Genomic DNA, 26,283 nt, shown 5'->3' with positions numbered 1-26,283 from the left:
ACCAATCAAAGCTTTAATTACTCAGGGCTCAATTCTGGGTCCTCGTTTGTTTCTTGTTTCACATTAATGATGATATTTTAGGAAAGCGAGTTAGATTCAAATATCAAATTATTTGCTGTCTATTTGTTATAATATACTAACCCAGACTGCAGATTTAAGACTACAAACAAACTTTAAAGTTTAATCCCATAAAATTTAGATCAATGGTCATATATCGGTAAATGAACACACCCATTCTTCCGCCTGTGTATATGTTTGACACTGATATCCCGTTGGTTTAATCTCACAAACACCTGGGTATTTTTCTTTCTGATGAAGGCAATTGGCATACTAAAATTAACTTTAGTAATTTAAAAAAAAAATGGTCTAGAGTTGAAATCATAAACGTCTATGCTTTTAGCTTAATAGGAGGTCTCCGGAGGTTATTTAACTTTATTTCATTAGGCCAATCTTGGAGTATGCGGATGTCATCTGGAAAAATTGTACACAGTATGAAAAAAATATATTGACAAAACTGGAAACAAAGTGAACATATTGTGACTTGTTTGACTCGCCTCATTGCTCTGCGACTACTTCACATTTAATTTGGCTTGGAGAGTTTAGATACAAGGCGAGAAAAACACAAGCTTTCACTCATGTAGAAAATAAAAAAAGTCGCTCTATTGATTATCCTTCAAGTTTCATTCCTTAAACCTCCGTCAAGCCTAAATAAGATCACTTATAAACTCATCCAACATTTCTTATATTCGTACACACACACGTAATATGTATAAATGATTTCATTCCGTCAACAATCTTAGCATGTTTAAGTATCCCAGGGGAAGCACAAATAATTGACACTGTTTATGGCTTTAAAGCTTACTTAAAGTCGGTTAAAAAGATTCGACTGACGTAATGCTTCGCCATGTATTATACGTTGATTCTGTTCTGACTAAAGAGCAAAATAAGACTTTGTTCCATGCAGTTCACCTTTTTATTTTAAGGTCGAAAAGATTTCACTTCCAGTGATCAAGCACATCAGATCTTCTTTCTTTCTCTTACGCCCTCTTTAACTTTCTCATTCTGTTCTCGAAAATATACAACGACTCTTGTTTTCGATTTATGAAAGTCACTAAGATTACTTTAACATTGTTTATGACAAAAAATCGTTTTACCTTTATTTGCCTTGTCAGTGTATGTCGTCTGTAAATAATTTCCCTTAAAATATTTTGTAATATTCCATAAAACAAAATCAAACTTTACAGTTAACTTAAATACTAATTTGATAAATTCAACAGTATCAATATCTTGTGTCATCTGCAATGTAAGCTGTACACATGTCTGTCACAAACTACGCACTTTTGCTAAGGTTTTTAAGATGTTTTTTGTTATCTTCGTTTTGATCCTTTTCTCTAGATTGTACATGTGTATATGTTTGTCTTTATGCTACGTATGACAAGGCCGATGAATAAAATAATTTAATTAAGATATAAACCACAACAACAATAGCATCGCTCAATTCTACAAAGATTTGAAAACATATCGTGGCACTCTCTTTTTTGTAATTGTTTGCACAGATATTTGTGTAAGTCATATGTTGATGACAAGTTTTTCTGGTTCTCATTGCATGGCTCAGTGGTTTCTCAAAACAAAGATAGCCATCACTCCCGCAAGGAAAGTAAGTAGTCTATTCATGCGAACCGTAAAAACGGACTTAAGACTGACTTCAAGCCCGTATTATATGACGCAGTTAATATGACACTAATTAATTGATCATAACCGGTAATAACTTGGGTATTTCTTTCTACATATGTATAATAATGAATCGGAGATACGATTTAATCATTTTTTGTAAAGATAACGATACATACGATGAATGAATTCTGAAATTAAATTTAGATTTTAGCAAATTTAAAATATCGATACAAATATTTACATCTGAATCTACCTCAAAACAAGGAAAATTTAGATTTAAAATACGACTATATACATCGTTTAAACTTCGGGGAGGGAGCGAATAATTATTCTCTTGATGTTACACGTATCAATACATGCAGTTTGGAGTGTATACATTGAAGTTAAAATGAAAACAGGTTTTTCTGAACGTTGTGTTTTTACGTCGTGGATGGTTATATATTTTCATTCAATTTCAGGTACAATTTCTTTCCTTCTACACGTAGTTTTGGTTGTTTTAAGAATGACAATCCCAAGTGAAAAACCTCCAGTAAATAGTTTACAATGAGGCATAGTTTTAATGTTAATGTGAATGTTAGGTGTGAGTTTAAGCACCTGCTGGAACCATATTTGATTAACTTTTTTTATTGTGTTGTTGTTTTCGTATTTTCGTATCACTTATCTCAACTATTCTGTTGAAGAAATTGATCAAAATGAAGAGAAATGGCTAATGTAGCATAAGGCAATTAAGATATGTATCGTAGATCATTTATATATTATTTTGGAAAATGTAGTTTGTATAAGATTTTGGTATTGTTATAAAGTTGATACAAGTAAACTGATGTATTTACCATTTCTGCTAGGACTTTTATTGTTTAAAACCGAAAATTACTTTTCGGATGAAAGAAATCAACGTTTGAATAATACTGATCTCTAAAATTCAAAAGGGATTATGTATTGCTTCAATTGCATATATTTTATGCTGTTTTTTGAAATCTTATTGTTTATGTAGAAAATGTTATATTTGTTTATAAACAATTAACAGAACCCATAATGATACCGTCCTTGCTGTTATTTTCCCACACTGGTTCAATATATCGAAACAATGATACAAAAAAAAACTACAGGAAGAAGTCGTTATTTGCCGGTAACGTTTAAATTCAACCCGTTTTTTTCTATTTAAAATTGCATACAGAACCATATAATGGTAGTGGTAATGAAGTTGATGGTCCAGATGCCTTTGCAAAGTTGCCCATTAGTGATTGTTACCCTTAAGCATAATTGATTTATTATATTCCCAGTGTCATGCCATAACGTAATATTTAGCATTATGACTTTATTTGCTGTTTAAAACCGATAAGAAAAATAATAATAACAAAACATACCAACATTCGTAGTACACCCAATACGTTCGAGTAGTTCCATACACTGTTAACCAAAATATGCTAAAGGCACCACAGATTATGGATACGTTTCACATTTTTTAACATGCTGTACCTTACTTCAGCAAAGTGGCATACTGAGTGGTACCTACAACAATCCTAAAAGTAGTGCATGTTTTCAATAATTATATGTTGAGTTCGATTCAGGAATTTAAATCTGAAACTTTTCTAAATGTATACTACACTGTGATATCTAGTCAAATTAACGATAAAGGGGTATTTACTGAGTCAACATATAGCATAATGTTCAGAATAATGTCAAAACTTGGTGTACGAGTCGATCATTTAGGTGTTAATATGGTAAGTCTGAGGATGCAATACATTCTGGGAGGGGAATTACATGTACAGTCATTTTATTTTATTGTTTATATGTAGGTTTTCGAAAGTGTGTTTACAAAAAATATCCACGTTACATTCTTCAGTCACTTCAAAAGATAGCATTCCATGGCAATCTTAAGGATTCTGAAATAAATGTATTTCAATCTAAAAAGGTGGCGTAACTAACCATGTGAGGTCACTTATCAATTTCCAAGAAGTACAGATACTACACAGGGAAACAAGTCAAGTTCGATAATCCTCTTTAATAACGAGTTATCTGACTACTAAAAATACTCCGAAAATAAACACGTGTCAATGTGTCAATTATTGTTATGACATATTGCTTTCGAATGTTAAATGTTAAGCAATAAAATCAGAAAACAAAAAATAATTACCGAAATAATGGTCCAGCAATAACACTCTTTCTTTTTAATCCGTCATTGTACCTGTAACATATAAATCATAAAGCACAATGAATTGTAGCAATTGAATTTGTTGTATCATGATGCACTAAACATTTTACCAAAATGACTTATGACTAAAGAAAAAAAATACCGGGTAAGACGTTGACCCTATATATAATATACGGGACGCAAGCAAACAAATCGGGTTCGATCATCCAATGTGGCTCCCTTTGCACCATATATATTTGATATCGATTTATCTTCAAACCCCGTAACTTATAGATATTCCTTCGAAAATATGTAAACGATTTTTAAAAAGCTATTGAAAATTAACAATTATATTTGTGTTTCCAAATTAAATGAAAATTTATCATCGAAATTGAGCGAGTCATTCATCATCATCATCATCATCATCATCATCATCATCATCATCATCATCATCATCATCACCACCACCACCACCACCAACATCATCATCATCATCATCATCATCATCATCATCATCATCATCATCATCATCATCATCATCACCACCATCATCATCATCATCATCATCATTGTATATACGAACAATATCAGCAAAAGCTTAAAGCCTAACAGTTATTTTATATTATCTATTTGTAAACATCGTTTGGGTCGATGGTCGATATTAATGAAATAGGTCATACATTAGGACTCCATTGCATTATTTGTTAGTACATGGAATGTGCTTTTAATTATCCATATTCACTAAATAGCCCCTGGAAGGATGATGGCCAGCTAAGTGGTGATTAATTAAATGGTTCATTTCCTGGTGACTTCATGGACTGATAAGGCATTTTCTCAAAATGATTAATCAGATGGTCAATTTCGATAAAGTAAAGATAAAGCTTAAGGAAACTAGATAACACATGCTATTAACTTATCAACCGATAACAGATTCAAATCTGTATATAATTATGGTTAATTTGATTAATTCTAAATATACTTTCTGATTTCCAAACGTAATAAATCAATGCGTTTGCTTGTAGATATACAGTTTTGCGAGCTTCCAATCTAGTCTTCTGTACATTATCAGTGCCCAATACATCCTCATTTTTGTAATAAAATCAAAAGAAACATTAAAACCCCCCCACACATTTAAAGATTCTATTATAAAGGTACACCTCTCTTTTTGCTGGCATGAATAACATTCAGTGTTTTACATGATGTTTAACTAAATGTATTAACGTATTAACGTATTCATGTTAACTTATAGGCATTTAAATAGACGTTTATGACTTTTAATTAATATTTTGAGATTCAAGTAGCCTCTTTAGTTTTTGAATGCCCTTATTCTCTGAAAATATGCCAACTTAATCTTGTTTTTCGTATGAAACCTATTTCGTTCACAGATCACATTCACTTACATATGTTGATTTGTAGGAGGAAATGATATATATTTCATTAATTCTTTGGCACCATACATTATGTCATTCTTTCAGACAACGTGATTATAGTTTTTATTTATCATTCAACCCTCAATTTATAATAAGTATATAGTGGAAAGAGGCTAGGTCGTACACAGCTTTTCCGACCGGTATCAGTTACTAGGGAGGAGCTTATCAGTCAATATATTTCAAGCATAATGACTGAGTAAAATTTTCCCCTTTAGTGTTAAGTACATGATTGTATAAATTGTGTGCGATTTGTAGATTATATGTAGACTTAATTATGTTGTATTGTATGTAATAAAAACAATACGAGTATTCGACTATGTAATATTTTGTTGAAGTATCTTAATATGATTCAAAGTTCTGTATCAACTATGAGTTCAGCTAACGATTTTTAGCAGTTTTATAAACAATATATTTTTATAATTATTTAATAAAGTTCACTAAAGGACCTCAATACTTAACACTTTAAATACTAAATCAAATGATAGGTCTGAACTACCAAGACATGTGCAAATACAAGTATAACTGTTCTCAGAAACATGAGTTAGAATTTTGATACCAGCAGTACACACTAGGGATTTATTTTATTATGGCTTGCTTTAGTTCATTATCACAGAGGTGTTCATAAACACTGATGACAGTAGCCGTTGTCCGAATAATAAGTTTGGATGGCAAATATCATGGACTGATAAAGGAGATTTGAAATTAAATGGAAATGAAACATGAAACAACTGAAGTCTTAGGCGAAATGAGCATCATCAAGTAAACCAGTTTGATCTAAAGTGATAAACAATTAATCACGTGGTCAAAACTAATTCGTGTAAAATCAGTAGTTAGGAATATTTATAGGCAATTAAATCGCATAATATCAGTTTCACTTTTAATCGTTAAGAATTGCAGACCACATACTATGGTACCCAGCCTTGTGCAAATGCGTTGTAATTTAAAACATTTGGAACATGTTCTAACTATTACTTAGTTCATACGTGATGTGCGGTTTCATTCAACGGTGTTAGTTTATTATAAATGCAATTATCTTGGTTTCTAGCATCTGTTTCTTGGTTAATGCATAGTGACCGTAACACGTTTTGCATGTTTTGTTTTAGTTGGCATAACGTCGACAGTAATTTCCTCGCCGATTGTCAACCCCGTGTCTGTTATAGTAAACACAGTTGGCACATTCCAGTGTCAGACTTCACCTGGAAATCCCCAAGCCACTGTGGCTTGGTACAAAGCCAACACAAACTCTACTACCGGAAACGAAACACAAATAACCTCGGGTACAAATACGTCATCGACTTCAGACGGTGATCTTCTCGTGACGATTGGGATTCTCACTCTACAGGTACAGAAAGATGACCACGACTTAAGCGTGTATTGTCGTGCAAGAAACAGGGAACAGTGGTTTACTTCCGGAACAAAGGAAATCAATGTTCTTTGTGAGTTGATATTAAGCAATTATAATAATTGGTAACTCCTTATTTGTTTATTATTTTCGGGGACAGTCAGTAGGTATTTTGACTGAACAGATATAAGAGTCTCGATTAAAACAGTTAATGATATATGATTAATTCTGATAAAGCCTCATGTAAATGTCAATTAAGTGAAAGCAACTTGAATGCTTATCGAAGAACAGGAATATACTTATTTATCAAAGTGATTCTATTTAGCACGCTAGATTTGTTCATTTCAGGTGCGATTTGTATTGTTAGTGCTTTATATGTTATAGATGCATTTATCAGCTTATTGTCCTGATAACAACTCAAACATTGTTTCCATAATTAATTTCAGATTTTACATTAATAAATAGGATTGTTGAAATGACAATAATCAGGATTCAGACTGAAATTATACGACATATTTATGGATTTCGTCATTTCTGTAGGCTCATTTAAACGTTATATAACAAAGTGGAAGGCATTTTGTTCAAATTGGTTTGATTTAAATTAGGCAGACGTCATAGTTTAAATGTCATTCTTAAGAATGTATTGTATCTAAGCTGAATATATGTCCAAAACACGATGAAATCTTCAACTTTCCCTCCATCATCAAACTTAGACTCAAATACCGCATCTTAACTTTATCCCACTGGATAGGCTTTGGTATGGTATACTAGATAACGGGTTGGAATGAATCTTTGCACTGTAATGTATAGCTATTTTTATAGTAATGTTTAGGGTCATAGATAGTTAACATGAATTTCCGAGTTTGATAATATAAAGTATATATATATATCAATTAGTAAAGACAAATTTCGAGTGTTTGAACACAAACAAATAAATGTATCTTCAACAATTTACTTAAGCATGACATCATTATCGTTACATAGTAACATGGTTCCATATCATGGTAAAACATTATTATATTACCTAGTTAACATAAAGAAAATAATATAGATATATTTTACTTGTTTTGATAAAATTACTGTCCTAAAATATTTGCTGCGTTGACTCCTAGAGATTATTTAACATGTTGAATGACAATAACCACTTTTGGTACTTTGGGATTCTTGATTATGCATAGTTTTGTGTACTTCTTAGATGGCCCGAAAATGAGGATTTTACAAGACGTCAGTGCAGTTCGAGGGAAAAAGTTTGTATATGAATGCTTGTATGAGCCTGGAAATCCACCCTATGTGTCCTTCGAGTGGAAAAGATCCGGAACCAACGCATCCTGGACTATACAGAAAACAAAGAACATGACTATTCAAAACGTGCAGCGCAGTGACGAGGCCAATTACACGTGCAATGTGTCCAGTGTTCTCCGGCCAACGTTGACCTCAGCGACGACAGTGAAATCCGATACTGCAACCTTTCATCTACATGTCCTGTGTAAGTATGCTTTCTGACTTACCTTCTCTTTAATCGCGTAATACTAGTTAATGTTATCAGCAAATTCCAGAAATAGGATCCTGCAACATTTCATCAACAATGGTAGCCCAAAAACAGCTGTTAATATTGCTTTAAAGACATAATGAAAACATATTTCTGTGGAAGTATTCTTTCCGATCGGTATCTTTTATATTTTATGAATTTGACATCAACGATGTTGAAAGTGTGCTTTTTATCGTTGTGTACATTTCATTTACAGAAGTAACTGTATATCTGTGAACATGCGAATGAAATTGCGATATTTTAAATGTGGTTTATCTTAGAAAATATTTTTATGAGAGATATTTGAATATCGACTGATTTCAGCAGACGAAGTGGAGTCAAGCTCTTTTTATAACTGATACACACATAACTATTATTTTGTTAAACATTTTTAGAACTGTCAACAGCCAATCTTATCATTTCAAGACATAACTCATGCTATTTACAAAAACTAAAACAAAATATGTCTACATGTATATATCATGTTGTATATCAATAACACTGTCCGATTGATTTAGAATGCTAGATGGTCAAAATGTAACTTCTATACATCCAGGTAACTACATTAAATCTTATTGGGAAAATAAACAAGCATTCTGCTTCTTTAAAGCGTTACAATTACCATTAAATTGAGTTTAATTTGAAAATCATATGAGAAACATAACGATGGGACATTTTTGAGGTTGACATTTAACCTGGCATAGTCGAACCTACGTCACTGTTATTAAAAGCAATACTCAAAACCATATATTTAATATAACTTAATGTTAAATATTGATCAACAAATATAAATAGATCTTACCAACATCGGATTTATAAACTCATGGATGAAAACAGCAGCGTCAAAAAACATGAGTTGAATTAAGTCGAATTCATTTTACAAATATTCTCATGTGATATGACAGTGCAAATATTATCTCAGTATTATGGAAAAGGGTAATCCTTCCCTGGATATAATTCATCAATTAATTTCATGCGATTATTGAAGCTGACTGAATCAAGAAGAGATGTAAAACGCCAAGACAAACTATTGAATGACTATTTAATGATTTCTAAATATGAACTACAGAAATCAATACTTTGGAGCAGAAATGGGTGCACTTTACTAACGTTGCCAAGGCGATTTGGGACTTCTGTTTATAACAAGAGCTGTCACAGAAAAAATCGCGCTTGACTTTTCCCCCGCTAATAATCAGAATTCCAAAGCCGAATAACAAATAAACATTATTTTCATTTCATGAAAGATACCTTCGTTGGCAGTTAATTCACGAACAAGGTTGTTAGAAGAAAGTCTTATGTTTAGAGGTTAAGGTATCTGCTGTACACTAAATCGGCAATACTTCTAAATGTGGATATGTCGTGACCTACCAGATACTTAGTATCAGTTTAAAGATATTGCATTGTTGATTTTCTATTAATATATGTGAAAATAAATCATCGGCATTACATCATTGTTTAAGATTTTATATTGTGCGTTTCTGATTTCATTTTCAACTAAAATCAAACGAAATTAGACCTTTTTCTTTGCAATTCTACAAGGCAAAATTGTTCTTTTGGTATTTTTCAGGGGCAAAAGTTTTACATTTCTAATAGTTTCTCTTTAAACCAGGCGCTTTTAAATGACAGAAACATAAAGTGGGACCACGTGCATATTTTCATTAACCAAAATTGACAAAGTTGTTTATGTGATCCCTTCGTGTTTTAATCACGATTGCTATTCATTGAAAAGACATATGTATTACATTCAATACATTTACAGCTTAAGTCAACATATTATTGAACACTAAATGTTTTAGATGGCGCAGAGAACTTACAGTTAACACTTAACAACATTTCGAACGCATCGGTAGAAATTGAGGAACATTCAACAAACAATCTGCATTGTTCGCTAGAAAGTAACCCCGCCTCAGATATGTTCATTTTTAAGGACGGTAAGACAACCCTAGAAAGACCTGCAGTACATCAACTTATATATGGAATGGTGGCTGAATGTTCTGATACGGGAGTTTATACTTGCTCAGGATACAACCAGTATGGAATGGCGGATAACGCTTCCGTCCGTTTGTTTGTTAAATGTAAGTATTTTTATCGGTGAACTTTAAAATGCCTACCTGATAATTATTTAGATTCTTTTTAACGAAACGTATTTAAACAATTCCAACAATGGCCGTATTAACAAGACAAAGCTATCGTTAAGTATATATATATATATATATATATATAATTATGACCGAAAAAGGTATACAAATGTCGTTATATAACGCTTAAGCATTACGACGCTATTTATTAAAGACGACACGTCAAGAGCAATTACTTTATTTTATATCATAATATATGATAACGGTTTTTATTTCGTAATGGAGACGTCATTAATAACACAAATGATATTATTACGTAATCTTTAAATAAACCGCCCGTGATTATACGGAGAGCATCTTTTTAGACGGAATGAATTGAGACTTATCTATAAATAAAAATTGTGATTTTCAAGACTCAAAGGACAAAACAACAATATTGAACTATCCATAAAGGCCAATACATACATATATATTGGGATGGACGGTTTTACGATACCGTAATGACATTTTATGTATATAAATAGACAAAAACGCGTTAACTTATACTGGGCAATATATGAAAATGTCTTATAAGCACGCGTGAATAGACAATAAATGATTACAATATTAACAAACTGCACTGATAAATAGAATTTAAAGAAGGAAGATAAGTGTATCGTATTTTTTTTTTAGTTCCACTTTACTGATATTACCAAATCGCCATATAAATATTCATATACTTTAAACAACTAAAATATCCATTAGTCACGTGATGACATTAGTCACAGAACAAATTAAGTGGGATTTACATTAGCATTACCATTGATTTATGAAAGCTGATTACTGCAGGCTCAGCAAGGCAACCCCCAGGAGTTATTGTGAAGCTTAATTACACCGCCTGTGAACAAGAAAATGTGACATTGTCGTATACAATAGCTGCCTACCCAGTACCAGAACCTTCACAGTTTATTTGGAAAAAGTGCATCAACGAAAGTGAGGGTTCTTGTAACTTCTCGTTGGATGGAATGCTTAAATATAATGTAAAGTCTGAAGGCCTTTCCAGCTCTTTAACAATACGGGACGTTGAAATAGAGGATTACGGAATGTACCAATTTTCTGTGTCAAACAACATTGGATCACGATTAATCGAGTGGTTGCACCTTAAACATATAGGTACTTTACTGATCCTATATTCGTCATAAATTTTGTTGAAATACTCAGGAAATGGTATCAAATGTACTTTCGTTTTTTGATATTATTTGAAAGACAATCTCTTGCTTTACTTGGTTATTACCTTTACTACTTAAACATGGCATACGTGAATTCTTATTTTCGGAAATGTATCTAAATTGTTTATGAATCGTTTAAAAAAGAATATATGTAACTCGACCCAGCATTTTGTTTGTAAATGTAAGACAATGTAAAACTGGGCCGATAATTGTTATAGATATGGTCAATTACAGATTATGACAACCCCATAATCACGTAAATGATTCCGAACGTGCTCGTATGATAGGTAGTGAATCGTTAAAAACATACACTTACGTTTTTTTGCTCCTTGGCATCATTTCACTTGCAGGAAAACCAGATTCGCCTTCAGACTTCCATATAATCCAAGAGGAAATAAGTGAAACGAGTGCTGTGTTGACCTGGGTTCCTGGGTTTGACAACGGCTTGCCACAAAGATTTTACATCACCTATACGAAGAAGGGCGATTCCTCAGGAAAAATCACAAATTCTATAAAACACACACATGAAGCAAAGGTGAATTACACATTAATATGTTTGGAATCCGAAACACAATATATTGTTTCAATCTACGCCTCCAACGAAAAAGGTCTTTCTCCAACAATAAACGACACGTTCATAACATTGAAGCACATACCTGGTAAGTTCCTATTTTCAAATTTCTAGAAATTAATTGGATGATAATACATGGCATTGTGTGCATATTGCGCGATTTACTGCAAATGGGATTTTTTAAAACGAAACGAACCTGTCAATAATATATCATACGAGTAAAAGTGTTGTTTTTTTCAAATTAATGTAAGGATCATGAAATATTATAATATGTTAGGTTCTATTAAAAGGTAAAATATTTATTTGCAATATTGGTTAACTATGTTTTCTATGTCAATAGTGCAATTGTATTATCGAACACATTCAAAGTCGTTTATTCATCAAATGTCTGTATTCTAAAACATCTTATTACACTTATGAATTCAAGTCTTAGTACGCCCTACATTGACATTTCGAGGTATATACCGGTTAATTTTGAAATATCAAGACATATCACAATTTGCTTCCTATCGCTTTTTCATATGCTGTTTATTATTTCAAATTGCATAGACTGATTGAATAGAAGAAATACGTAGAATAACTCATTTTAATAAAATTATACTTTATTGCGTAGAAATATTCGTTACAATCTCCGATTTACAAAATATTGAAGGCGAACAGGCAGATTCTGACGTTGCATTAATTGGCGGAGTCGTCGGCGGTGGAATTGTTGCAGTTTTAGTTATCATTGGAGTGGTCCTCATTGTGAAGAAGTTCAGAACATCAGGTAAACGATACATGATAAATGCTTTACTGTTTAGGGATTGTGGCTGCATATTTTGTACTGTATGAAAAACATTCAAAATCGTCAAACAATCCGCTTTCCCAATTTTTGAATAATTTCACATTTATGTTCCTTAGGTCACCCTCTATCAAATGTCTTCACACCAGTTTGATTCCTTAAAAAAGATATCCTCCAGGGGTCGTGGCTACTTTTCACTATATGTCTATATGGAAAATCTTCTTCTCAGAATCCGCTGATCCGATTTTAAGATAATTATTCAGTAATGATTGGCCCGATTTTAAAATATTTTTACATTGATATTCCTAGGGTGACCCACTTTATATTCCTTCAACCAATATTGGTTCATAAAAAACACGGTTATATGTCCATATCGAAATCTTTTCTTCAGAAACAATTGATACGATTTCACAGAAAGGTTCCTTATGTGACCATAAATCAAATTCCTTTACTCCATTGAAATCAATAAAACTTTGAGAAATTATTCACAGTAACAGTGTGATCTTTATGTGACAAGTTTACTCAAACTTAAATATTGTGAAAGTTTGAAACATTTTGTATAAGCCCGTTTGAAAAACGGGACGTAATATAGTTTCATCTGCTGCGTACGGGCGGGAGATGTCCAGTACGTTGTCTGATCAATAACTTTAGAACCCTTTCTCCAATCAGGTGAGCGATAAAGGACCATCTTGGACCTCTTGTTTTAGTATCATAGATGTTAAGGCATAATGTCGTTACAGAGAAATGTGGAAATACTTTTCCAAGTGTTAGCTGTTTGACCTAAGTACTTAAACATATAATTCAAAACGACGTAAACAATAAAATTAGCTTAGATTTACCTCCTAGTAATTTGACTACAGACTGAAAAAGTATTTGACAGGATCTGCTAAATTGAACTATACTGAAAGTTGTGATATATAAGCATGTTCTTACTCTCTGTGTTGAAAATAGGTAGACTGTTTGAAGCATGAGTGTTGAATCAGTGTAAACATATTATTGATAATGGACATATTTTGATGGCAAGGTTGTCCACCGCCTTTCAATAAACATACCTCAACCTCATAAGGAATCCAGTCAAACTTCACAGAACTGGAGAGCAGCATATGAAGTGGTGTTACATAATATCATTCAATCTCGATGATTCCCTAGGAGCTTCTTCTTGAGGGCGTGAAAGCCTTCTCGCCTCAACACACGTAGAACAGCCGTCCATTCCGAACATACAGCTAAAACATATATACGTAATATAATTTTATACACGAGTAAATATCATTCATGAAAAAGATTTTCTGTGTCTTTTGTTTAGTTTATATACTTCCAAATACCCTTTTATTTATTCTATATATAATTCAATATTAAAGGTCACGTGTTAAGAAACTTAAATGCAAGTGGAAGCCATCCGACCACTGATGGTGGTGTGTGTGTGTGTGTGTGGGGGGGGTTATATGCGTTTCCGAACGTCGGTGTGTTGTTTTGTATCCGGTTTTGGAGCCAGTGCATTGTTTTGTCGGTTGTTACTATGCGGTCCAGAACACGATCGCATGTTCTCGCATAACGGCTGAGAAAAGCCCTGAGGTCATGAATTCTTTTTCATTTTTGATGTTCCTGGTTTGTTATCTAATTTCCTGCAAACCTAAGAAAAGTATTAAATATTATAATAAGAAAATACGTTAGACATTTTAACTATTATAGTCGATAGGCGGTATAACCTATGCCAAACCGTTTGACCATCTCCCTGGCCGTCAATCGTCTGTCGACATCAAGCTCGTCAAGGAATGACGTCACTATCGTCGCGTTGTACTTATTCTTTCTTTCCTGACCTTTGTTTTCTTCCGAGCTCTTTTCGCCCTCGGAAAAAACGGAAATGCCAATTAAAAATCAGCTCCGTGCTGAAGGAAGTTTATTTCGGCGTCTCTTTAATCATTCAATAAGTTTGTAAAGGCGTTATATCAATATATTTACAAAGCTTTATTGCGGCTCGTATTTCAAGTTGATTTGGCGACGACATAGCTAGGTGACACTGGTTGATTCCACAGCGATACAAAATGTGACGTCCCAATTATGTGAAACTTTATCATGACGTCGTCATATTATATATATGCTGTAATGCAACATCGGCTGGCGGATTTAAAAAAATGGCTTTGGAAAAGGTAGATAAACAGTTGATGTTATATTTGTAGTGAATGCTATTGTAAGCAAAATTCTAAATGAAAATAAACGTCTAGCATGTGCATTTATTGATTTTAAAAAGGCATTTGATAGTATATATAGAAATGGGTTATATAATATGGGAATTCATTGCAAGGTCTTATTGTGCGGGATATGTATAGTAAAGTGCGAGCACAAATTAGATGTTGTAACTATTTTTTTCTGATTTCTTTAAATGTTCCGTTGGTTTGAAACAAGGTGAAGTTATGTCCCCGATATTATATTTTATTATTTTTAGATGATTTAGAATTGTACCTGTTTGAAACTGTTATATCAGGCATAAGTTTAGAAGAAATGTTTTATTTCGATGTTATTTGCTAATGACATGGTTATAATGAGTAATTCGCCTGCAGATTTGCAAAATAGATTAGACTTATTGTGTTAATATTGTAAAACATGGTGACTCGAGGTCAATCCAGCTTATATTAAAGTAAAGTTGTTGTTCTTCGTAAACGCGGGCCCATACATAATGATGAAACGTGGATTTTCAATAATGTTCCACTCTAAACTGTTAATTTTAATTATTTTGGAACGGTGTTCAACTATACAGGTAGTTTTATTTTAAATCATGCTACAATAGCTGAAAAAGGCTTAAAAGCGCTTAATGTTCTTAGATGTAACATAAAAGATTTGTATTTAAACCTAGTACAATATGTCAGCTTTTTTGATGCCTTTGTTACTTCAATCCTTATGAAGTGTGGGGTTTTGGTAAAAACAAAGAGTTGGAGAGAATCAATCGCAAATTTTGCAAATCATTACTGCATGTTAAGCAGTCTACTTCAACAGTTGCTGTTTACGGGGATTTGCGTAGATTTCCACTTTATATTAATAGACATGTGAAAATTATAAAATATTGGTGTAATATTGTAAATAGCAATAACATAATGGTAAATACTTTGTTTAAGGCATTAATATCTGATACAGACAAAGGAAAAACAACTGGACTACAAATGTTAAAACTCTGTTAGAACATGCTGGATATGCAAATGTTTGGTTAAACCCATTATGTGTAGACCTAAAAAAAATCAAAATGGTCTTTAAAGAACGATTAATTGACGAATTCAAACAGATCTGGTGTGATCATGTCCAAGCTAGCCCATCTTTATCCTTGTTTAAGTTGGTAAAAAATAACTTTGATTATGCAACTTACCTTTATTGTATACCATTCAAGTACCGTATAACTTTTACCAAGCTAAGATTGTTATCGCATCCCTTAAGAATTGAATCTGGTCGTTACGGAAATAACCGTGTATCCCATAGTCAAAGATATTGTTTAATTTGTTCGGAATTGAGGACGAGTTCCCCTTTGTTTGTGTATGTAGTGCTTATATTAATTTGCGCCTGAAATATTTAAATATAAAATACTATGCAAGACCTAGTATGATAAAATTTGTTGATTTGTTACAGTCAAATAATGAGAAGGGTCAGCTAAGATTGTGTAAATATATATTTGAAGCATTTATTATACGTAAGAATATTGTCAATCAAACTGTTTAACAGTCTATTTATAATTATTAATTGTGTTGTCATTTTTCATGTTTATATTTTGTATATATTGTATATATTTAAAGTTTACCCTCTCGATACTATTTCTTACTTAACATTTCATGATTTAACAAATTACTGTGTGTAGTAATTTAATAACCATCTTGTTGTGATACAATCTTAATGATATATGTTTTTTTTCTTCTTTCTTTTTCACGTTTTATTCTAAAAATATTCACGTCGATCATATGTTTGTTTAACTCATTATATCATGTATCGGGAACCATGTATATGATAAAGTTACTTAAATAAATATTTTGAATCTTGAATCTTTAACACATGTAATTTGTAGTTTAATTTCTATTCAACAAGATGTCGTGTAAAGTTATGAACGCGTTCATCGAGAAAACGAGAGAGAGAGCAATATAGTTAGAGAGAGAGAGAGAGAGAGAGAGAAAGAGAGAGAGAGAGGGAGAGAGGGGGGAGGGAGGGAAGGAGGGAGAGATGGAGGGAGGGAGGGAGGGAGTGAGAGAGAGAGAGAAAGAGAGAGAGAGAGAGAGAGAGAGAGAGAGAGAGAGAGAGAGAGAGAGAGAGAGATTACATGAACGAGAAATAATATCATCAAAATAATATGTATATGAAACAATACATGTACATGTAGTTTAAGTTATTAATCAAAATATGCATGTATTGATTGAAACTAATATTATTGTATTTTGTTTTAACTTAATTAATAATTTATGATAACAAAATACTGATTTGAACATTTTATAAAGTGTTATCTCAGTATCATTGCCCTTTAACGTCCTTCCATTTTGAATTATATGACTTGCAGTGTATGTATTGATATGTTTGAATGATTTGTCAGATTAGACGAATTCAACCATATGGGCTATATATTGATACTGACTATTTGTGTCAAAGTTTGATATTGTCATTCACCAATTCTTTTTTAATTTTCAGCTAACCCAGCTGGACAATCCGTGTAAGTGTTTGCTATTTCGTGAAGAATTATTTTGTCTGAATCACATTTGTGGGGTATATAGCATATATTTACAGATAATTTATTTACTAACAGTTCTTCTTCAGCATGTACTGACAGTGAACTACATCCCTTACCGTTATCCTTTAACATTTTTTTCCAGTGAACTACAATATTACTGTTAGCATACAGCATGTAATGACAGTTAACTACTTTGCTAACTGTTATTCTTCAGCATGTATTGACAGTGAACTACTCCGCTTACTGTTCTTCTTCAGCATGTATTGACAGTGAACTTCTTCGCTTACTGTTCTTTTCCAGCTTGTATTGACAGTGAACTACTCCGCCTACTGTTCTTCTCCAGCTTGTATTGACAGTGAACTACTTCGCTTACTGTTCTGCTCCAGCATGTATTGACAGTGGACTACTTCGCTTACTGTTCTTCTCCAGCTTGTATTGCCAGTGAACTACTCTGCTTACTGTTCTTCACCAGCTTGTACTGACAGTGAACTACTCCGCTTACTGTTCTTCTCCAGCTTGTATTGACAGTGAATTACTTCGCTTACTGTTCTGCTTCAGCATGTATTGACAGTGAACTTTTTGCATAACTGTTCTTCTTCGCATTTATTGACAATAAACTACTTTGCTTACTGTTCCTCTTTAGCATGTATTGACAATGAATTACTTCCTTACTGTTATCCTTCAGCATGTATTGAGAGTGATCTACATTCCTTACTGTTATTTTTCAGCATGTTTTAACAGTGAACTACTTTGCTAAATGTTCTTCTTCAGCATATATAAACAAAGGATTTATTCACTAACTGTTCTTCTTCAGCATGTTTTGACAGTAAACTACTTTCCTTACTGTTATCTTTAGCATTTTTTGACAGTGAACTACGTTCCTTACCGTTATTCTTCAGCATGTACTGACAGTGAACTACTTTTCTTACCGTTATCCTTTAGCATGTACTGACAGTGAACTACTTTCCTTACCGTTATCCTTTAGCATTTACTGACATTGAACTACTTTCCTTACCGTTATCCTTTAGCATGTACTTACAGTGAACTACTTTCCTTACCGTTATCCTTTAGCATGTACTGACAGTGAACTACTTTCCTTACCGTTATCCTTTAGCATGTACTGACAGTGAACTACTTTCCTTACCGTTATCCTTTAGCATGTACTGACAGTGAACTACTTTCCTTACCGTTATCCTTTAGCATGTACTGACAGTGAACTACTTTCCTTACCTTTATCCTTTAGCATATACTGACAGTGAACTACTTTCCTTACCGTTATCCTTTAGCATTTACTGACATTGAACTACTTTCCTTACCGTTATCCTTTAGCATGTACTTACAGTGAACTACTTTCCTTACCGTTATCCTTTAGCATGTACTGACAGTGAACTACTTTCCTTACCGTTATCCTTTAGCATGTACTGACAGTGAACTACTTTCCTTACCTTTATCCTTTAGCATATACTGACAGTGAACTACTTTCCTTACCGTTATCCTTTAGCATGTTTTGAAGATGAACTACATTCCTTACTGTTATCCTTCAGCAAGTGTTGACAGTGAACTACTTTTCTTACTGTTATCATTCAGCATGTATTGCCAATGAACTACTTCGCTAACTGTTCTTCTTTAGCATGTTTTCACAGTGAACTACTTCGCTAACTGTTCTTCTCCAGCTTGTATTGACAGTGAACTACTTTGGTTACTGTTCTTCTTCGGTGTGTTTTAAAAGTGAACTATTTTGTAATCTGTTCTTCTATAGCATATATTGGCAGTGAACTACTTTGTAAACTGTTCTTCTTCGGCATGTTTTGACAGTGAACTACTTTGTAAATTGTTCTTCTTCGGCGTGAGTTGGCAGTGAACTACTTTGTAATATGTTCTTCATGCGAATGTATTGACAATGAACTACTTTCCTTACCGTTATCCTTCAGCATGTCATGACAGTGAACTACAGTCCTTACTGTTACCCTTTAGCATGTACATACAGTGAATTATTTCGTTACTTAGTGATTTACCGTACTAACTGTTCCTCTTCTACGAAATTAATGCTTATTTCAATTTAAAAATAGTATCTATCATTTATTCGATATTGAAGGGGTTTTGAATATAGGGAAATCTTATTTTGACAAAATTGGCTCCGTTATTACGTCTAAAATATACATTGCCATTGAAATAATATGGTTTAATTTACATATTATCAAATACACACGAATAGGGTTTTTTAAAGTTTCTAGTTCAAGTGTACATGTCCGTTGTTTACAGAACGCGATCCGCAAAGCTTTGTTCATCTTGGGTCCGATTTTAACAATCAAAGTTGATACTACTATTGAAAAAACACATTCGCACTACACACTTTTTAGTTTAAGTGAATACACTATGACATATGCATTGCAAGTCTTTTTTTAAAATGTTTAAAAAACAATGCCGACCTCATAGTTCTGATTTTGGTACCTTTTACATGCATATATTGAATTAAAGTAATTACGGTTTTCCATTTAAATGAACTTTTACATACTGATGGTTATACAATTAATGGTGTACCAAATCGAGCGCAATGACATTGAACGTAATCATTATCAAGTTCACAACAGAAAGATATACTTGACATAGATACACGTTTATTTTGATGTATTCAATAAACACTGACCTTAAACTGGAAAATCAATGTATCTTATCCCCCAATTAAATTACTTATAGAATAATACATGGTTGACAATGGCTTCTGGTTGATAATTGCCCCAGTGGAAGGAATAATTGCCCGAGGGCTTTAACCCGAGGGCAATTATTTTCCCCGTAGCAATTGTCAACCAAAAGCCAATCAACCAAGCACGCAAAATAACAGCCGTAATTAATTTTAAATTGCGTTATAAACGCTAATGAAAACTGTGGTCTCCAAAGACGATATCCAAGCAAATATCAACATTTGTTGAAGAGTTCCAGCTTTTGGGTTTTTGGTTTTACACGCCTTATGATTTGCCACACTTTATTTCGTTATTAAAAAAGTGCATTTTACAAACCATGAGCGAGTCACTTTAGGCAGCCCAGACGTACGAGCAAATGTCAATAACAACAAATACCGCGGTACATCGGTTTACGCCGCTCTTAGTAATTTGTACAATCTAATTTGGTTATTTAACATTTTTTTTGTAACCTTTGATTATTACAATCGAATATCTTGTGTTCCGTATTGAACAGGAACTGTAACAGTAACCACATCGTTCGTAGCGCCAGAAGCATGTATCAAATATGAGATTTTTTTTATCACTAAACGTTTGTCGTTACAACATTGGAGTATGTTGTTGTTGTTCATGTGTATATAACTATACATCACATGTCTGTTAAAAAAAACTAATTATATTCATACACTGATATACGTTTATGGCGGTTTTGATTGCTTCGAGTCGAATTTAATTCTCAAAATATGGTCACAATGGGTAGACAAAAATATGAAAATAATATATTTAAACTTTACATTCGTAATATTGTGCATAAATCAGTCATACTTATTGTATCTGTGAGAGTATTAAATTGAATGTTCAGTAGCCAATTGTATCAACTGTTATTGAATTGGACACAGGTTATCCTTTGCCTGTTTTCACGTTGAAATTATTTAAATGGTTAATACGGAAAATTGGATAAATATTAATCATTCAATAGTTAATAAAATTTAACGTGTTTCTATCACAAGTTCAAAACAGGGAACAATTTATTCAATTTAACATGGCCTCAAAACTTAATCTGAAAATCTAGGTGACCGTTTGACATAAGGATGTTCAATAAATTAATTAACATGTATGAAGACAGTCTGGGCACATAGTGGTTTTGTTTCATTTTATAGATCTGGTACAGACAGCCCTGGATGTAATGCAGCTCAACCTTACGAGGATTTATCAAAGAAACAAAATACCTCGGATTACGATGCTTTAAGTTAGTATAACAATTTAATTTGGTAATAAAGTATAATTTTAATCTTTGATTAAATCAGATAGAAGGAGTTCTGTCTTAAACAGAAAGTGTAAAAGAAACCACACCCATTGTAACTCAGCGTCAGAAGAATATACTACATATGTTATTTTTATGATCGTTAAATTATTGTATTTTATTGGTGCTCGTGTGTGGGTAGCTATGTCACCTTACCGTTAACAGAAACTTTTCTAAACATTTATAATCGAAATGATTTTTCAGGAAAAGGAGACATTGGGTAAGTTTAGAAAATAATTGTATACATTGATTGAATTTTAATTGGCAAATAGGCATTATTGAATAATACTGAACAATCAATACGTAATGAAAACACAAGTGTATCCATATCAAGTCTACAGCGCAAAGAGGAAACTATCTTTTATTACAATATGAATTCAAAACTAGAAAATCTATGTTATTATTTTCCATAATTTAATTTACGAATCATAATTGCGATTGTCTGTTTCTGTTTATAGATCCGAAACAGTCAGCTCCGGATGTAATACAGCCAAAACGTACGAGGAATTGTCAATGAAATCAGATACATCGGTTTATAATGCCCTTAGTTAGTATTACAATTTAGTTTGGTAATTTAATATCATTTCAATTTCTGATGAATGCATTCCATACAGTGTGTCCTGACTTGAAACATAATTGAACTAGTACAACAACGTTTGTAACGCAGCGCATGAAAATCTAAAAAAAAAATGTTTGACCGATATTATATCGTTGTATGTCATTGTTGTTTTTAGCTATATGTAACAATTTTGTTAATAAAACCTATTTTATTCATACAGCATTGATTTTTTTTCTTCAAATGCACATTAAAATATATAATGAATTGGCAATGAAATATATACACTTATATATACGTTTGACGGTCTTAATTGCTTACTTTTGAATTTATTTTCAGAGAAAGGAGGCAACGGGTAAGATTAAAGCATGAACATAATGCATATCAACTATCATCTAGGTAATAATGTTCATATAGCAGGTATACATAATATATGTGATGAGTATGCAACCTAATGTAAGTACTATTTTCAAGCTAAGGTGTTTGTCATTCCAAGAACCAATGAAAATCATAAAAGCAACATGCAGTTTCCTAAATATCACGCCATGCGCGTTATAAACGTAATATCGTGCATGAGTTGCATTAAGTTTCAGAATAGCATTGTACATGTTTTAGCTAAACAGTGAATACAAGCTAACAAAATTAATATTCGATCTATTTGTGAATTGTATGTGTGCCTAGTACCTTGGTAATTGGTTATGTCTTTGTAAATTCTATTTCGCATTTTTTTATATTTTGGTTAACCCTTATCATGTATATATATATATATATATATCCATGGCTTTGTGGGTACAATGCAGTTAACGTTATTTTTCAGACTCGATAATTCTCAAGAATTGGATAAGTCTAAATCACAGTCGCACATGCACTACGGAAATGTCAAGAAAGGTATAAACACTGAATACATTTATACAGTACATGGTATATTCCAGCAGATTTGAGTAATCTGTTGATGGTTGTTAAACGATCAAGATATGCTAAAACATCGATTCTATAATACGGTTTTCCATTTAAATGAACTTTTACATACTGATGCTTATCAGGATTATTATGATATTGAAACAAGTTTTCTACTGACCTAACAAAGACAAACTATTAATCACACAATTCTCTGTATCCACTTAAACGTAAAATAAACTGAATATTATCATTGTTTGGGTGCTCAAGACCTGATTTCAATATTCACCATAAGATTGTAACAATTTGTTTGAGTAGCAATTTTAAGCTTTGTTTTTTTTTTAATCCTTCCCATTTGTTTGCAGAGGATCCCGTTTACAACAATACGGTACTGTAGAACCCGGGGACCAAAATTACTTCATGTGAATAATTTAAAGTCTGATAGTTAGACATCGTGAATTGTGATGATGTATACAATTGTACAAACAAAAGTATGTTGACTTTAAGTTTTAGGATGAGTAGTATTTATAAAAAGTCACATTAGGAACAGGATATTTCTACATGATTACAAAAACGCGAAGTTTGATTTAATTTTGTACCTGAAGGCCAAAGGTCAAGGTCACAGTGACTCTGGACAAAAAACTTTGTCCAATCAACATGAAAACAACGCTTGGAAAAACGGTCCTCAAACTAAGTTAGGATGTAGTTCAGTACCTAAAGATCCTATATTGATTTTTAAATCAACATTTCATAGACCAAGGTCACTGGATTGACCACAGTCGTAGTTATCTTTCAAAGCGGGTCATATTAAAAGAATACAATGATAAAATAATTGAACGCTATAAAAGAAGCGCAAAATCATCATATTGTTTTATTTTTGTGTTTCGGCTTTTTAACGCGTTAGTAATTGCATTGTTATAATAGAGTAGTTCTGTCTGGATCCAGTCATTTATCGACGCCAGATAGACGAGTTTTCCATACAAAATGAAATAGGAGTTTGCAAAATGGACACGATAAACACTTATTTTAAAATTTTAATTTCGTGTTTCTTTTCCTGGAAAAGGTACGGAAAGAGTTTTTCAGCATTGAAATCCGTCTTTTATAAATGCTTATGCTAATAAGACCACTCTTAAAGAAGAAATTAACATTTTAGTTTTCTTTCAAATGCAGGCTTATCATGACAAATTTGAAGCCATTTCAGGTGGCTTTAAGCATGTTAAAGAAATAAGGCAAAACACTGTACTTTATTCCACTATTGTTTGCAAAGATAAAATTGGACGTTTAGGCTATGAGATAGATAGTTGATTTATTTGTGATGTCTCGAATGTGCAAAAAAGCAGCAAGCAACTGTATATTCTTTAAAGCATATTTTCTGACAATAGATACTAAGCTTATTTTCTCTTAATATTTAACCACATCATTCAATTACTGTCCTGTTGTTTGGCATATTTGTAGCAAATGCAACACAAATAATAAGAAATACAGAGCTTTACAAACCCTTTTTAATTATTATACTTCAACTTATGAAAATCATCTTCGTACTCCTCAATTTCATTATATTTGAGCAGAGTAAGATGTATCTATTAAAACTTACAAATGTTTGTACCGTATCCCGCCAGAATATGTTCTTAACCTTTTAAGACATGTAATTTTAATCTCCGATATGAAAGCCTTGTAGATGTGCCATCAATAACATAAACTTAATTTGTGAAGAACTTTTTCCACGTTGAGGCCTCTTGAGTTGTGGATAGCATCAAAAAGTAAATAAGGTGTCATCAAAATTGCTTCGAATTAAGAAGGCTGATCCGCACATGGACATGTCCCTCTTTTAAATGCTCAATGTGCAAATAATATATTATAATTGTGGGATGTTTCGGTTTTTAATAACGTGTTACGATCTGGTAAATTCAATTAATATTTTTTACAGTGGTTTATGCTGATTTTTTGTAGGCCATTAATGTTTGCCGGTAGGTAGGGATTGACCTAATCATAGGAGGAACCATGTCTTCGTACATAACTGTCTCCGATATTGTCAGCAAATTCAATAAGGTACTGCAAATGAAAGGATACATTTGGTTTTCCTCCTTTCAGCAATACTTTGCAATGGCTTTTTCTAGCAAGCTATGGTAAATAAAAACAATAACAGTTTACCAACTACACATAACACCACCATGCTCTAATTTCCATGTACATATTGCTACTTACAACGTTTCTGTTTTAAATGTATACTATACTGTGTTTTTCATCTAGCGGAACCGTGCATGTAGACTTTCCGTTGAGCCGAGAAAACTTATAAATGTTATCATTGTATACAGTGTTCTAAGATATCTTTTTTTTGTAATTGCATGACTATAAACGGCGTGTGTTACTTATTTCATAATATATGTTTTTATTTCCGGGTCACCACTTTTTACTTTGTGTTATCATTTTGTGTATGTTTAATTGTTCATGTAAAAAAATAGCTCGTTGAGCTTATGTTTGTTTGTTATCATTTTCTCGACTGAAAATAAAGATTCTTGTATATTGTATCTTGTATTATCAACTTCCCTAGTACGCAATGTCTGTAAATTACAAAACTAAGCCTTACAGTCATAAATACAACTGTTATGTTTACTAATATATCGTAATTTCTTAAATGAGAAATGCGGACTTGTTGAAATAATTTCGGTTTTAAGTGCGCTTTTATTGTATTTTTGTACATGTATAGTGTTCAACATGTACTGTTCTTATTTGTTAGGGTATTGTTATTTTAGGCGTGTCGAAATTTCAAAAATAATCGAGCAAATGCCTGACAAATTAGTTACTATACACAGTAACATGTAATTTAATTTGAGATTTATAAATGGCGGACCTTGGCCACTGCCTTATAACTGTCACGAGTGTCTTATAACAGCCCGAGATGCACGAGTGCCAATCATCACGCAATGGGTCGACTTTGCCATTTTTATCCTCTTGAATTCAGATGATTTTTCTTCTTGTGTAAGTTTGCTAATGCGTCACTGAATATAAGAAGACACCAGCGCATCACTGAAATAAATTTAAAGACAATACACGCATCAATGCAAATGAAGTGGAGACAACCAATGCACCAGTGTAAAGGATGCTTAAGCAACATACACACCATCGTAGTTAAAAGGAAAGTTACCCCTTCAAAATACTTAGGGTTCTCATATGAATCTGTTATTATATAAAACAGTGAAAGTGTTATTCTGCTGATATATTTCGATAGAATTACAAATGAAACTAAATATGCCAAGTAGCCAAATACTTTACAAATAAAATTCCTTAGTCAGTAAGCTGAAAACACACAACAAACATAACAACACTGACATACTACACATGTATCAACATATATATATATAAACTACCAAATGATTAAATAACATAATATTACTTTTACAAAGTAGTATTTA

The 26,283-nt window shown here is 32.6% G+C and overlaps 1 protein-coding gene and 2 long non-coding RNA genes across 3 annotated transcripts; all 3 read left to right on the top strand.

Moving 5' to 3' along the window:
- The first annotated feature begins 6,511 nt into the window (after window positions 1-6,511).
- Window positions 6,512-11,364, top strand: LOC128235923 (junctional adhesion molecule B-like). Its single transcript, XM_052950710.1, has 4 exons — window positions 6,512-6,671; window positions 7,773-8,063; window positions 9,902-10,180; window positions 11,012-11,364. Exons 2-4 carry the CDS (start codon window positions 7,784-7,786, stop codon window positions 11,362-11,364), a joined length of 912 nt encoding a protein of 303 aa, XP_052806670.1. The 5' UTR covers window positions 6,512-6,671; window positions 7,773-7,783.
- Window positions 11,365-11,924: 560 nt separating this feature from the next.
- On the top strand, window positions 11,925-21,332 carry LOC128234196 (uncharacterized). The gene is made up of 4 exons (XR_008260903.1): window positions 11,925-12,050; window positions 12,615-12,728; window positions 17,397-17,418; window positions 21,275-21,332. It is a non-coding gene; the product is annotated as an uncharacterized LOC128234196 (long non-coding RNA).
- A 542-nt stretch (window positions 21,333-21,874) lies between these two features.
- On the top strand, window positions 21,875-25,393 carry LOC128233426 (uncharacterized). Its single transcript, XR_008260683.1, has 4 exons — window positions 21,875-21,964; window positions 22,313-22,328; window positions 22,791-22,861; window positions 23,236-25,393. It is a non-coding gene; the product is annotated as an uncharacterized LOC128233426 (long non-coding RNA).
- The last annotated feature ends 890 nt before the right edge of the window (window positions 25,394-26,283 follow it).

The sequence above is a fragment of the Mya arenaria genome, chromosome 5 (assembly GCF_026914265.1).
Source record: "Mya arenaria isolate MELC-2E11 chromosome 5, ASM2691426v1".
NCBI classification, from domain to species: domain Eukaryota; kingdom Metazoa; phylum Mollusca; class Bivalvia; order Myida; family Myidae; genus Mya; species Mya arenaria.
This window is presented reverse-complemented; position numbering and strand designations above follow the sequence as displayed.